Source organism: Calonectris borealis, chromosome 4 (assembly GCF_964195595.1).
Source record: "Calonectris borealis chromosome 4, bCalBor7.hap1.2, whole genome shotgun sequence".
In the NCBI taxonomy this organism is placed as follows: Eukaryota; Metazoa; Chordata; class Aves; order Procellariiformes; family Procellariidae; genus Calonectris; species Calonectris borealis.
The window spans coordinates 78597396-78612140 of NC_134315.1; the positions used below are offsets into that span (position 1 = coordinate 78597396).

General features: G+C 36.0%; 1 protein-coding gene across 15 annotated transcripts in view; it reads right to left on the minus strand.

Moving 5' to 3' along the window:
• Positions 1 to 14745, minus strand: part of BLTP1 (bridge-like lipid transfer protein family member 1) — a 129229-nt gene that overhangs the window by 82402 nt on the left and 32082 nt on the right. For 14 of the 15 annotated variants that reach the window (XR_012673628.1, XM_075150228.1, XM_075150229.1 and 11 more), the window contains 9 exons: positions 14081 to 14172; positions 13071 to 13188; positions 11927 to 12082; positions 10841 to 10938; positions 9652 to 9830; positions 9395 to 9501; positions 6505 to 6713; positions 3266 to 3493; positions 2551 to 2688 (listed from right to left, as the gene is read on the minus strand). Coding sequence is in view for 14 of the 15 variants with exons in the window: in XM_075150228.1 (XP_075006329.1) it covers positions 2551 to 2688; positions 3266 to 3493; positions 6505 to 6713; positions 9395 to 9501; positions 9652 to 9830; positions 10841 to 10938; positions 11927 to 12082; positions 13071 to 13188; positions 14081 to 14172 (1325 nt within the window). In the remaining variant the exon portion in view is untranslated. Of the gene's footprint in view, positions 1 to 2550; positions 2689 to 3265; positions 3494 to 6504; positions 6714 to 9394; positions 9502 to 9651; positions 9831 to 10840; positions 10939 to 11449; positions 11466 to 11926; positions 12083 to 13070; positions 13189 to 14080; positions 14173 to 14745 lie in introns of those variants that run through there. The other variant, XM_075150239.1, reaches the window with a different exon arrangement.

A 14745-nucleotide genomic window follows, 5' to 3' on the forward strand; every position in this document is an offset into this window, starting at 1 on the left:
CTTGTTATCTTGCCTGGTTTGTTTCCCACTGTCAGCAAACCCTTTGGAGTTGCTTAATGAAGAAGAAACACGTCCTACTCTTTTGATATCACTGGCGACCTATGTCTCGATTCAGAAGCTATTTCAAAACAATATGAATGGAAAACGAAGCAACAATATTCGCCCTGCTAGGCAGAGGGACAATTCCTGTTCTATATACATTAGTACTATGAACTTCTCACTTTAAGATTGAATTGGGAAGTATCAAACAGCATTTTTGAGATACGTAATATAAATAAAAGGTCCTTTTTTTTTTTTTAAACCTGAAATATTAATGTTTCCAACATTAAATGGCAAGAATTAATACAAAGTCAAACACTAGGTAATAACAACACACATAACTGATCAAAACTTTCTTCACAATATTTTTAAAAACGTGGCACCCTGCAGGCTTATCATTTCAACCAACAGAAATTCCCAGGCAGAAGTCTTATTTGTCTGAGCTAATGTTTCTGAATTAAAATAAATCCAACCAGAAAGAACATATAAAACCTAAGGCAAAATATGTAACCACAGCTAGGTCTAAACAGTAAAAATACTGGAAAAAAGTCATACAGTAAGTCTCAGGGCTATGAAATTAAATCATAAAAAACCCCAAAATAAAAAAAAAAAATTAAGGTTTTGCCTGCAACCTCATTTCTGCTTCCTTGTACATACGAATTGCAATACAACAATTAAGTTACAGGTTTGAACAACATTTAAGGGTCTCATTCAGCGCACAAAATAAATTGTGTTCTTAAATAAACAGCTATTCAAATGCTTGGATTCCTCATAGGATAAACAACACACAAAAAAAAACCCCACCACAAAAAATAACATACAAAAACCTTCCAGCAGATTTGGATATTCATAGGATGGAAATTCATAGGATGCAATTTTTCATTACATAAAGGTTTTTATGTTCAAGCTGTAATCATCATCAGCTTCATCTGCACCTTCTGACAACTTCACTCAATTGAAAAACAAGCCCTACAATCTGGATATTTAGCTCCTGACAAAATCTATGAGGAAAATGGAATTTTGTCTGCCACCATGCTGTCAGTACATCCATTTTCTGCAGCTCTCTCAAAAGATAACTCTATGAATCCCATACAGATTATGCATCTGCAATTCCTGCGACTTCACACCATCGCTTTCTTCAGAGTGCTGCTAAAGACAATTGCAGTGTTGCAACGAAAATACAAGATGTTTAGATTCTACATTCTCATTGGGGATTTCTTTACTAATCAGAGGTTGACAGAATAACATCTCAAAAATATGAGGGCTAACGTGGAACCTCCTAAGATGTCATTTAACTTTTTGCCATCAAGAAAGTTCATTATTTCTTCCAATTCCTTTGCCTATTAGTCAATCTACAGTCAGTGGTCATACTTAAGGTACTTCCGGGCTTGTGGCACACTGGATCCAAATTTGGAAAGACTAAACAAGCATCAACCAACTCCTTTCATCAGCTAACTGACTTAAGAGAAAAACAGGGTGACATGCATCTTCATCTGTATACAGTATTTCAGTTTTCAAACACTGGAATGTGCATAAGATAAAAATCATTTAAATTTTATTTCATACAGGCCATTAGCAGCAACGTATTTCAGGACACAGGGATTGAAAACAATATAATCTCTAAGGCACAGTCTAACTATCATAGTGCTTTTAATGCAACTAATATGTGCATGAACAAAATACAAACTCCAACTATTCACTAACCTGCACTGAATCACGATAATGTCTTATGTTAACAAATTTCAGCCTGAACTCCTCACTGAGCTAAATTCATCCATATGGGCAATTTTTGCAAGCTTACTAAAATCAAAGTAGTATACAGTTAGCTGACAATCCACAAACAACACTTAACTTTGACTCATTAAGTATTTTCTGAAGTATGGCTCATGACTCCCCCACCAGAGGAGGACTGTAGGTCATAACAATATCTTGACCATAAGACACAGATCCAGCTGTGTGATTTAGTCTAATAAAAGTCATAGAGAATATGTGAAGATGCAGTTATTCTATTTACTAATACGTGTAGTCTTAAAACTATATGCTTAAAAAAGTGAAACATATCCAGCCACTGCACAAAATTTACATGTGTCAGTATTTACAGTATCTTTTAAAACCAAATTCTTTAGAAAACACAACCAAACCCCACACAAAACAAACAAACAAAAACCACCCACACACAAACCAGAGATCACTCAATGGTTCTAAGATCAGTCTGAATATTATTCTCTGTTTCTTAGAGAGCGTTCTCCAGAAAGATTTTAAGAAAAATTACGAAAATGCCATCTTTTCTTTTGTGCATTTCACTAAAATGCAAACTGGACAGAAATAAAGATTTTAAAAAAATATGCATCAGTTTTTTCTTACATACTTCTTATGATTCATAAGCCTTAATAAACTTTGTATGTGTACAACAGGGAAGTTCCTAACGAAAAAGAATTCAATTTTAAGATCATCACAACTTCCACAGTACAAACACACACACACGCAAACACATAAAAACCAGCTTACTACCTGATAGTTGTCATTCAGAAACAAATTCACTGGAGACAGTACGAGTTGAAGCATTGTTTCTCTAAATCCTTTCTTCATCTCAAAACACAACCTTTCCAAGAAAGCTGTAGGGCACTCAGGACCATCTGGACTGCAATGCTAAAATAAAAATTAAATGCATCTGTTACAGAAACTGAAAATACACAACATGATTGAAATTATAAGATTAGAAGCAAACCCGTGACCAGGAAGTATGCTAATTTTCCTCCAAGTGGATAGTCAAAAAGAAGCCTGTGCAGCTTCAAAAACCTTTCGACAATTACATAAACAGCAATTCAAACTCATTTGGGTGAACCCAATTTTTTTATCTGGATTCTTATTCAAATTCCTGGGGATCCCTCAGAATGCAGCTGCACAGAGCAGAATGCACCCTTAGAAGACAGTTTTGCTAATTAGCAGAGAAATCATAATGGTCAATCAAAAATATTATCACACGAATCAAGTTCTTTGAATAAAAATCACACAAAAAATTATCCAGTTCTGCCTCCCAGATAAGCAAAATAAATCATGTCTCAAATTGGTTTAGATAACCACAATTTTAGGAGAGAGTATACACATACTTTGGCAAGCAGCACCCTAACTTACTGTTCCAGGGAGCTACATTTAACTCCAAATTATGAAACTAGAAGAAAAAAATTACATGAAGCAAAAGATTTTAAGATTCTAAAGTACTTACTACTGGTAATCGCCCGTGCACTTTGTACAAATTAACAAGCACAGTGATATCCCATGGACGTAAAGTAAGAGGGTGAACTGGCTTGACTGAACTTTCATTTTCTTTTTTGTCATTTTCCACTCCAACAGCTGTCCATCCAGAGCTTGAAGATGTTGACAGTGACAAAACAGGGCTTGAAATAACTTCTTCAAAATCAGTGTACATGTCATCTTCTCCAAAATAATTTTCCTAGGAAAAGGAAGTGTTAAGACCATATGGAAAACAAATTAAAAACATATAGCCAATGTAATGAAATACAAATCCAACCTTTTCCTGTATGTTAGCCCTCCCTGAAATAAGCAGTATAGCTACAACCTATATATGAAGAAACATATATACTTTTGTTTTATGAAAAATTGGTACCTTAAGTTAGGCCACGTGCTTTGCAGGAAAAGAAGGGGCTCTCAGTAGTTCCCAAAGTACCAGTATTCTAGATGCATGCAATACAAATTACTATTCTGAAGTACTACTACTGACATTTTAAACAGGTTTTGTTTTTGTTAAAGATAGATAACTTTGAGAGTAAGAAGACAAAACATCCTGCAGGAAGTCACTCTCATCCAACCTTCTGACACTTGTTATCAGCTATTTCAAAGTCTTAAACATGCTTCTAAAATATTAGTTCATAAACATTTCTCCCCTTGGGTCTAAACCCCACCTTGTTTCTAAGCCAATCCCCCCCAGTTATCTAAGACCAAAGTAACTTTGCCAAATTTTACTGGGAAACAGAAAATCCATCACTAATTAAAACAAAACAAAACAACTTCCTGTGTTTTATTTAAGTGCATCAGAATCAGATTTCTGATAATCTGTCACCTCCTCCCCACCTTAAAAAAAAAAGGCTGGACTCTCAAGAAGAATTTTCTGAATGATGCAGGTTATATTTTCTTGTTCATTCAGTATGTGGAAAGAGCTGGGGACTAAGCATTCTGTGGAGCAAAATCCTTTCTGACCAAAGAGGTTACAACACAGACACAAATGTTGCTCCCTCATTTGTTCTTAGAAAGTAATTCAGTCCCTCGGCTTCTCATCTTGACAGAAAGGTTCCAACTATTACAAACTCCACTGGTGATCTGTGAGATGCAGACAAATGAGCACTAGACTGAAGATTAAACTGAAACAGATTTGAATTTTATGATGTTTCTTGCTCTCCTCCTTCCCTTTTCTGTGCCTCATTTGCTTTCCAAAACTTCTTTGTTCTTTTGTAAGCACAAGTCTGCAGCGCCAGCAAGCAAAGAGGAAATGTACAACAAAAAGAAAGCAAGCAACTGCAAGGTACCCATGTCCTTGAAAAAGGTCTGCAGAAAACGCAGGCTCATTATCGGCCTTGAAATAATGACTCCTGCGGACATGTAATTTTACCATCTTGTACTGAGTCTCTGAAGTATTTTTGGTGTTAACGCTACGAATTAAGCACTGCTCTGCCTCCAAACCAAAAAACCCTCAGAAGTTAAGCAATCTGCTTTTCAGCAAAGGAAAAAGATAAAGGTCAATGTTACGATACAGACCTTGAAATATTTTTTATAAAGGCAGAGGGTGCTAAGAACTCCAGCAACTTACTCCTGGTACCTTCTGCTGGGGATGCAAGGACCTATAAATCATTCATTGCCGGCCAATAAGCCCTTCAGTAAGAAACACAGTGCACTACACCAAAAGACTACCTCCCAAGAATAGAAGGCTTAACAAAACTGCATGAACGATGCATGTCCAGGAATCTCTCCTGCATATATTAAAAAAGATCAATGAAAACAAGCTGAAAACAACAATTCAACCACAAGTCAGGAAAACAAGCATTAAAAAAAAAAAACCCTAGGAGTCTATTAAGGAATGTTGCCAGCACAGCTGGACAAAAAGATGTAAACACAGTCACAAAAATACTAAAAAGAACCATAACTGCATATTTTCAAAAATGAGGTATTCATCTAAATTTTCTCTTGAGATTTAGAAGATAAAAGATAGATTTAATCTGAGAAATCTGCACCGAAAAAAATTAAATCATAATAGAATCAAGGGATCTAAAGTAGCACTGCTTATATATACCTCCAGAGGCAAAAGAGCACTGGAGAAGTGCTGCTTTGCTTGGAAAGATAGAACCATCTCATGAATTTAGGGGCTCCAAAAAAGGAGCTCAATAATCAGTTCAAACATGGATGCATTTCCTCTGTATCAGAAGAAATGAAGTCTTCAAGATGCTACACCGACCTAATTTTAATCCTATTTACTTTAGAGGCAACATGAAAAAAATAATGAGCATATTTGCAAGTCATATGCTCTACAAAAACTTCATATTTTCTGCTAGTCATTGCTTATGTGCAATACCTTATATAAATTCATAAAAATGACTGTTTCAGTATGAGAACTGATACTGATCACCTGTCTCAGAAAATTCCTCAACCTCTGATCCAAAATGAAAGCCTCCAGAAGCATTACCTTAGCTTAGATCTGCACAGGCTAAAACAGACCTTTAAAACAAACAAACAAACACAAACCCACAAAAAAAACCCAACCACAAAACCCAACCATTTCACTGTTAGTCAAATAGAAGCAACATGTTCGATTGCTTCTGCTTTTGTCACAACTAGGCAGGGTGAGGGATGTGGGAAGAAATTAAACTGTTTCTAGCCACCCTCAAGATCAGTAATGGAAGACGACACAACATAGGCAACACAAACAAACATTTTAAAGCATAATAGATTAATATCAAGAAAAGTATAGGATCCTAACTCCAGAAATTTCACAGAATCTAATTAAAACAAAACCAAACAATTAGGACACTCTGCAGAACTTAAAAGGCACTAAAAGCATGGGTTCTGATACATCTTTGCAGAAAAGTGGTTGTTAATATAAGCTCCAGTCATAATCATGGATTTTTTCTTTTTAAACTACTGCAAAAGTCGAAGAAGAAATGTTCTGCACATGAAGTCCAGAGCATATTGAAAGGAAAATTATGCTGATATGGGTCTACATATATATACATATATATATATATGTATATGAAGTCATCTCATAAGCCTGTGCCAACTGAATACATCCCAGCTACGCAATATCACCAAACGAAGTCATTCCAAACTAGTACTTACAAAAGTTTTCATCTAAATTCATGTATACTGCAGAATTCTAATTTTCCATTTCAAACAAATTATTTCCCTTTCCTACATGTGGCCATCCATAAGTTTTATGAGTTGTGTTCCTATGCCTACCTTTATGGACAGAAAGGCTTTGAGCAGGGGTCCATACAGGGTTATCTGGGAATCTGGGGAGAGTTCCAGTTCCACATGGAGCTTATCCGGGGGCAGCTCTGAGGGGTCAAGGGGAAGGCGGGTTGATGCTGTGGGAGATGAAATCACGCTGTCGGCTGTTTTCTGCGATGGCCTTAGCACAGATAACATTGTTTCTTCCATTTCTGACACTTTGGAGCAAAATAAAGAAGAACACAGATTTTGATTACAAGTTGGACTTCTGATGGACAAAATTCTGCTAATATGTTTATTAAACATACAACCTTTTGCAGCTTTCTAATCTGGATTGTATTATTATGTTAATATGTCTATGCTACAGAACTGGTTTCTCATATCTAGTAACTATGGGAAGACAGGAAAAATATAGAATATTGTAGTCAATGTTAATTATGCAAGAGAAAAACAATCCTTCAAGTTCTGGAAAAAAATTCCATTTATTTATCTTGCTTTTCAAGTTAAACAAAGACATGCTTTCATTTCAGTGTAGCAGATTTCCCACAACCACACAGCTATTGCAGAATAAACAAAAGTGAATGAACAGGAAAATTGCAAAAGTTATGTTAAAAACTTATTCTGAACCGGTAGCGCTGTAGGCCAAAATTTCCTCTCAAACAACTCAATTACTCTAGTCACAAAACAGTTTGGAAATTCAAGTCTTATTTCCTATCCCTTCTTTTTACTTGGAGTTAGGGAGAAGAAAGTACTTTGTCTTTTTTAATTGAGGAAAGGCGATGGGAAGGAAGTGAGTAACTGGAAGTGCTTTGGGGATATAAAGTGATTGCTGGGAAGTAAAGAACTCTATGGGAAAACCATATAAAATCGATACTCCAGATGGAGTAAGATTTCAGGTACCAGTTTAACTGGAAGAACCAGCGCACACAGAACTACAGTGAATACACACATGTAGCCAGCAGACCTTCAAGTAATACCATTATTGTCTACAATGCTTGCTCAGTGCTTGCATTCTATTATGTGTTATAAATTAGCTAAATGCTGTAGTGAGATGACAACTTTTTTGGAAGCTGCATCTCTCGTTATGCAACATATTTGTTTCTCAGAGACTTGGAGAGTTCTATCGATTGACTCAAAAGAAAATACAGATGTTGCTACTGTGAAAAACACATTCTATCAGCATCACAGATTAGACGTGAGCTGGACTGTGCTGGATTGTTCACTGAAGGAAGCTGGAGATGAAATTACCTGTGTATGTACAAACTTTCAAATGCAGGTTCAATTGCTACGATTACGACCAAATGTTTTCAAATTTGAAGTATGCAAATTTGACACAAGCTGATAGAGTCGCACAAGAGCACTTAATGAACATCTGCAAGATGAATCTTGCTTTTTCTGCTTCATCCTCTAAAATTTGAGTTCTTCTAGATTTGAATTGTTGGAACTCAAAACTTAAAAACCCTACCCAGCATGCCCTCTAACACCTGCTCATTGAGGCCCATTCAAATTAGCCCTCATTATTCTTCTAATACCTCTCCTTCATCGGTTCTGCTTCCACCATCTCACCCTGAAAGACTTTTATGTAACCCCATAACTTCCTGCATACGTCCCTCAGCATTTAAAATAACGTACTTTTATTGTTCGTTTAAGTATTTTAGAACTTCTTTTTGCAAGCACATACTTACAAAATATTTCTCAATTAGAAATATTGTTTAGACGTTTAAAATTTGAAAATTCTTATTTAGAAATCAGTGTTACACTGACCAGTCTACCACCCGTATCTGCCGGCCATGGTTCACTTCAACAGTGCTAGCGACAATGAAATCTCAGTTTCATATTGTGCTGGTTTTGCCTGGGGTAGAGTTAATTTTCTTCATAGTAGCTGGTATGGGGCTATGTTTTGGATTTGGGCTGGAAACAGTGTTGATAACACAGGGATGTTTTCGTTACTGCTGAGCAGGGCTTACACAGAGTCAAGGCCTTTTCTGCCTCTCACCCCACCGCAGCAGCGAGGAGGCTGGGGGTGCACAAGAAGCTGGGAGGGGACACAGCCGGGACAGCTGACCCCAACTGACCAAAAGGACATTCCATACCATGTGATGTCATGCTCAGCGTATAAAGCTGGGAGAAGAAGAAGAAGGAAGGGGGGGACGTTCGGAGTTACGGCATTTGTCTTCCCAAGTTACACGTGATGGAGCCCTGCTTTCCTGGAAGTGGCCGAACACCTGCCAGCTGATGGGAAGTGGTGAATGAATTCCTTGTTTTGCTTTGCTTGCGTGTCCGGCTTTTGCTTTCCCTATTAAACTGTCTTTATCTCAACCCATGAGTTCTCTCACTTTCACTCTTCCGGTTCTCTCCCTCATCCCACCGGGGGGGAGTGAGCGAGTGGCTGTGCGGTGCTTAGCTGCTGGCTGGGGTTAAACCATGACACATATCCATAAAGGTAAGACAATGTTATTGTATCTCATATATAGTGTATTTAAACATTTAAATCATAAGACAACATCACAACTTCCAAAGGAAAAAAGCTTCGAAACGCTAATGAACATGATACTGCCAAAAATATTGTACTTCGTATTTAATATACCAAATGATATTTTATGTTACGCAACAACCCATTTAAGAGATCCACTTTGTTAAGGACAAGGAGAAATGAACTCCAAACAGTATCCTCTTTTTACACAGGGAACTGGGACACTTTCTGAAATTTTGCATCACAAGATGTTGTCAGTTTTTAAATCAAACCCGGTGCCTTCTAAAGATTAGCGTTCTCCCATGTGACATAAAATAGCAGTTCAGTTCAAAATTCTTTTCTGCAAATTTAAGCAGTTTGGTCCAACAAAGTCACAGCAATTCCTGAAATGAAACATGCTAACAAGAAAAAAGTAGTGACACTTACAGGATTGTTTTAACTGCTCATCTGCCTTTTGAGGATATATTGGGTGCCATGAGTAGTCAATTGTAAACACAACACTCGGGACTGTCCAGCATTCAACCCATCCAGCCCTTTCAAAAAGAAACATCATACTTTTATTTGAAATACAATAGTTCCATTAAATATTTCTCATTTACATGAGGTTGCTTTCATCACAAACAAAATAAGTAAATATGAAGAGCCAATACAAAGACATAAATATATATAACAATAAAACTCACTCTTCTTGAGTAATGTTCCTCCATTTGGGTTTGCCTGTTTTCTGACCACTTTGACATTCGGCAGAAATACAAGATTCAGGACTTATTTTATTAGGCTGACAATCTTTCATCAACATAAAAAGGGAATATTTACTAGGATGACAATCTGGTAGATACAAATGAAGATCAACATCTTCTCCCTAAAATCAAACATTAGTAACAGAAAAGTTAATTTACATTCACTTTACGCATAATGCTCATACTATTCGCGTGTTCATATGTGCTGTTATCTTCACTTTACAGGCAAAGCGAGGCAAGAAATCTCAATTTTCACATGTGATTGCTGACCACAGCTCCCACCAATTTCTAGTCCAATCCCAAGAGCTCTGTAGTTCTGAACAGTTACAAGTCCAGTAACTTGCCCATAACAACACACCATAGCAATCTGTAAAACACAGAGGCATGGCTTTTAATGATTCCTGTTCGTCTGTTGTTCAAGCCATATTGCAAAAGTTAAGTGACTGGCCCAAGGCCCATGTCAACTAAAGCATACTTTTTTAAAAAGTTAGATAAAACATTACTTTCTTTGCTATCAAATTATACAAAATTACCAACATCACCGCCAACTATTTTTTTGTTTTTAGTAGCAGTAGACTGCTTCTATTCTAAGGAAGACAAGAAGTGAATTAGCTGCGTCTGTTAAGAAGCATTTTATCATCACTACTTATTCTACAGAAACTCTTAAAAATCTGGAAGATGGCTTTCCAAAATGGTTTGGGGGTATCCATTCCAGTATTTGATTTTTACCTTTGAACATACATTAGATTTTCACAGTTTCTAAACGAACAGGAACAGACTTCAAAGTGATATAATACATACATAGACACAGTCTAAGTACATATAGTAAATATACATACTAAATGTGTGTATATATGTATGTATAAAGTGTATGTGTATATGTATTTTTAAAATATTTTTTTATTTGTGTATCTATATGTATTTATAAATTAAAACAGCCTATGATTGGATGCTTCATATAAGCAACAGACACCATTTACCTCTGGGTTATTTAAAGAAAAATTCTATGAACCGGAAGTGAAAGAGAGTATTTTTCTTTCAGGAAAAAGTTTACACAAAATTTCCTGACTGAAGAAGGTAGGGAAACTATCTCACATTTGAAGACAAAAGGGGCGACAGGGAAAGAACTTACCCTTAAAGAGAATCTAGTATTGCATGTGGTTGGAACAAAGTCAGTGAAAGGCAGAGAGAAAACAATGTTCAATGTTTCTCCACAAGCTGCTAGATAAACTGGGAGAGAAGAGGAAAAACAAAGAAAAAAATCTGTCAGAATTACTCCCTCTTTTGTTCTTAGACAAATTATCAAACATACAGGTAGAAATAATAAAAAGATATTCAAGAACTCATGACATAGGAAATCGCCATTTTAACTACAGTATTTTATTTACATCGTACTTAATTATTCTAGTATTTACTCCCCACAGCTTGTCCTTTATAGAAAGGCACTGTAATTAGCTCAATGAAATTGCAAGCAGACAATAAAAACAACTGTAACTAGTATCTTATGACTTACTTTATTGCTTCACACACCAGTTTTTGGACAAGAAAACACACACTGAAAGTTCCTCAGGCTTCTGATGAAGTAGCGAGCCTTATTTTTAACTAGAACACAACTTCATGATTTTTAATCCACCATCCTCTCTCTACATAGAAATTATAAGATTCTAGCACAGTGTAGACCACTGAAATATATATAAACCAAACTGCACATTAAACAAAGTTTTGGCTTTCTGAAATGTACCTCTTAGTTTTGTCTAGAATTAGCAGCGTTATCTCCTATTCTGAAACGAACAGGAAACAGACATTTCTAGTTATATGGAGTTCAAATGGTATTTTTCCAACATTACTTAAAAAGTTTATTCCTGAGTGAATGTTTTCAGTTAGCTTACTGAAGGTATGTCAAGACCTCAAGGTTGCTCTCTGCAAACTGTTGTACTAAATCAAAGATTCAAAGGGTCTTGAAAAATGAATGCTAAAACATGATCTAGAACTGCACTCTCCCCAAAAAGGTGTGCATTTGTACAAAGTAAGTTAGAACTTAAAACAGTTTTAGGATGGTTTATGCACATCAACAGTAGCAAAATGGGTAGTTATCACTGAACACACATTTTTCTAGTAAAAATTTTATAATTCTTGTACTCTCTCTAGATAATCTATATTTTGTACATATTTTTTGTAGTATGCACTCTTCTACCAAATAAAGAAAAAGTGATCTCACCATTTTCTTGTTGTTTGGTGGAACAGTCAATCCAGTTGTGCTGATTTGCTGCCCAAATCATTTCAAACTGATGAAACATGACTTTGAAGTTCCACATATAAGGAACAAATGAAAAAATATCAGGTGCACTATCACTGGACCAGTCTTGGATCAAATCTAAACCCACATAAAGTAATAAAAGACAGGTTAGTAGCAATCAAGTGAGAGATTTCTTCTTTTAAGTTTTTGGCTTTTCATAAATTGCTTTTTAAGTTGGAAAGCCAAAGGTTTAATGAAGTTTTCTAGTTTAGTTTTGTTCAGTAGCGAAGTTACACATTGACCTAAAAGCACTGGACTGCCAACTGCTTTCCTTTGGTTTTCCACTCTGATACTCCGAATGTGTACATTAGTAATATTTTCTAACGCAGCAAAACGTTGTAGAAGTTCACGTTTGCTCTGAATAGATTGATAGACTATGCTGCGTACTATTGCACTACACAGATAATGGCTCCGGCCTCACTAGCAGGATAACTTTATTAGCATGGCACTATGCCTGCACTAATTAATCCTTCCTCCCAGCAGGGCTAATTAGCCCAGGCAGTGCCACATTGATGGAGCTATATTCTTTCCATTACTGCAGCTGGAATGTTCAGCAACAGTTTGGTGATGCCGTATCACATTGTACTGCCTTGTGCACATGTATTCTTCCTTACAGCCAAAATCCTAAGGAGCAAATTACTTTCTCTCATCATCTGTCAGCCACAGGGACACAACCTAAAGCCTAAGTAGTTGAAAATCAGTCAGCCGAAGAGAGAGATATCAGAGAAATCAACATTCTAGGTGACAAATATTAAACAAATCAGTAGCTGCGATAGAAATAAATTAATCTGAAATTTAAGATCACTTAACATAACTGCAGATCAAATTTAGTTTAGATGTTAGAAAATTAAATTATTTGGTATCTCCACTTAAATATAAGAATATCATGTACTTAGACACTTATAGGCAACAGAAAACATCAGGAACTTTGTCCTCAGAAACAATTTGTTGTCCTAAATATGTGAAATCAGAGTACCTGACCTTGTACACCTTTGCAAAATTTGAAGAGAAATTCTGAAGAAAGAATATTTAATTTGATATGTAACTTATTTAGTTAAGAAGTTACCTGTAAAGAAGCTTTTCTGAGCAAAGATAAAATGATAGGTTGCTTTATAAACCTCCAGTTCGCATTGCCATGTCTGTGGCATGTTCCATATCCGGGGATAGCTGGCATTAATATGAAACTGTGAACAAGATGTTAAAGCACCAGAATTACTTGAAAAGATGACAATGCTTGACCCTGTAGCTCAGCAGTTTTCACATATGTACTCTGCTGAATAATTAAAACTGTTTTCCTGCTGGGATGAACAGAAGGCCTCTCCAGTTCCTTAATAATTTAATCTCTCTCTCTTTCTGTGTTTGAAGGTCAAGTGTTAGCGTATTCATTTATTTGGAAAGGTACACTATGAACTTCTGATACATTTGTTGCAGTAGATGTATCAAGCAATTTATAAACCAAAGTTTTCATTAAAAGCATCACTTTTCACAATACGCTAAAGATAAAATCCCTCAGAATGTAATATTTTTCACTCGATGATGCTCAAATTTAAACATTAAAAACATCACTCTGATAAGGTCAGTTAAAAACCAGTGAGAAAGGTAATCTACAGAATTACAGTATTGCAAAAGTGAAATACTAGGCAAAGAAAAGAATAATGCAGGATTAAATCCGTCTCAAGTGGTTTAAGCACTCTGAAGTACTTCTAAGTACTTACGCACACACATTCTGTAGCACAGCTAGCGAGTGTAATCATTTATTAAGGTAAAGCCTACATGAACACACGGCTACATAGCAAACAAGGCAAGATTTGCGAATGGTACTCCAATCCCTCCACTGCTTTCAAAAGACATATAACTTGGTATATAAATTATCTAAGTCACTGAAAGTTACACACGTGCATAGTTATGTGTGATATATATAAGTTCCCTACATACTAAGGTCTTGCAAAATACATTCAAAAGGCATATTTCTCTCTTGTTTAAGAATCTAAAGAACTGTTCCACAGACAAATAAATATGTTCTTTATTAAAAATCCTCCAGAGACTGAAGCTTTGTGCTTATTAAAGCAAACTTACAGCTAGCATTTCAGCTTCTAAGAGAGTCCGGTACTGCATACTGCTGGTGGCATCAACATGTAGAAGCTGCCCTTTAATTGTAGGTGAATAGCCTGGCAAACAAAAGATACAAAACATAATCATTCAGACATAAGAGTTACAGAAATATTTAAATAATTTTCACCAGTGATTTCAGCAGTCCACTAACAATCAAGAAATACAATGATGGAAATTAGTACTATAATAATTCTGTCCTCTACTGTTTGTCAGTGAAGAGCTTAACATGTCCTGCCTTCGTGTAGGAGAGATGACAAAAGTCTTCTTGCTGGGTCTGGAAATACTCAGATTCTGGAGCTCTTGGTTTAAGTTGCAGAATAAAACTCAAATATGCCAGAAAGAATCAAGAGAGCAAAAAATTTTGCAAAGGGCTTCAAACCAGCCAACAAGATGAGTAAATGCAAGGAACGTACTCATAACTTTTCATTTATCTCCACTTCACCTTGGATTTCCGGGTTTGTTTTGTTTAAATAAACTACTATTAAATCAGTTTTCGTAATGCATTTCTCAGCATGATTCAACTACTACACTTATCCTACTGAAGAAGTCTTCCTGCTTTGAGTTGACAATTTATCTGCAATCTGCTTCAATATACACACAGTTAAATGATACACTGTCCAGTAGTTAAG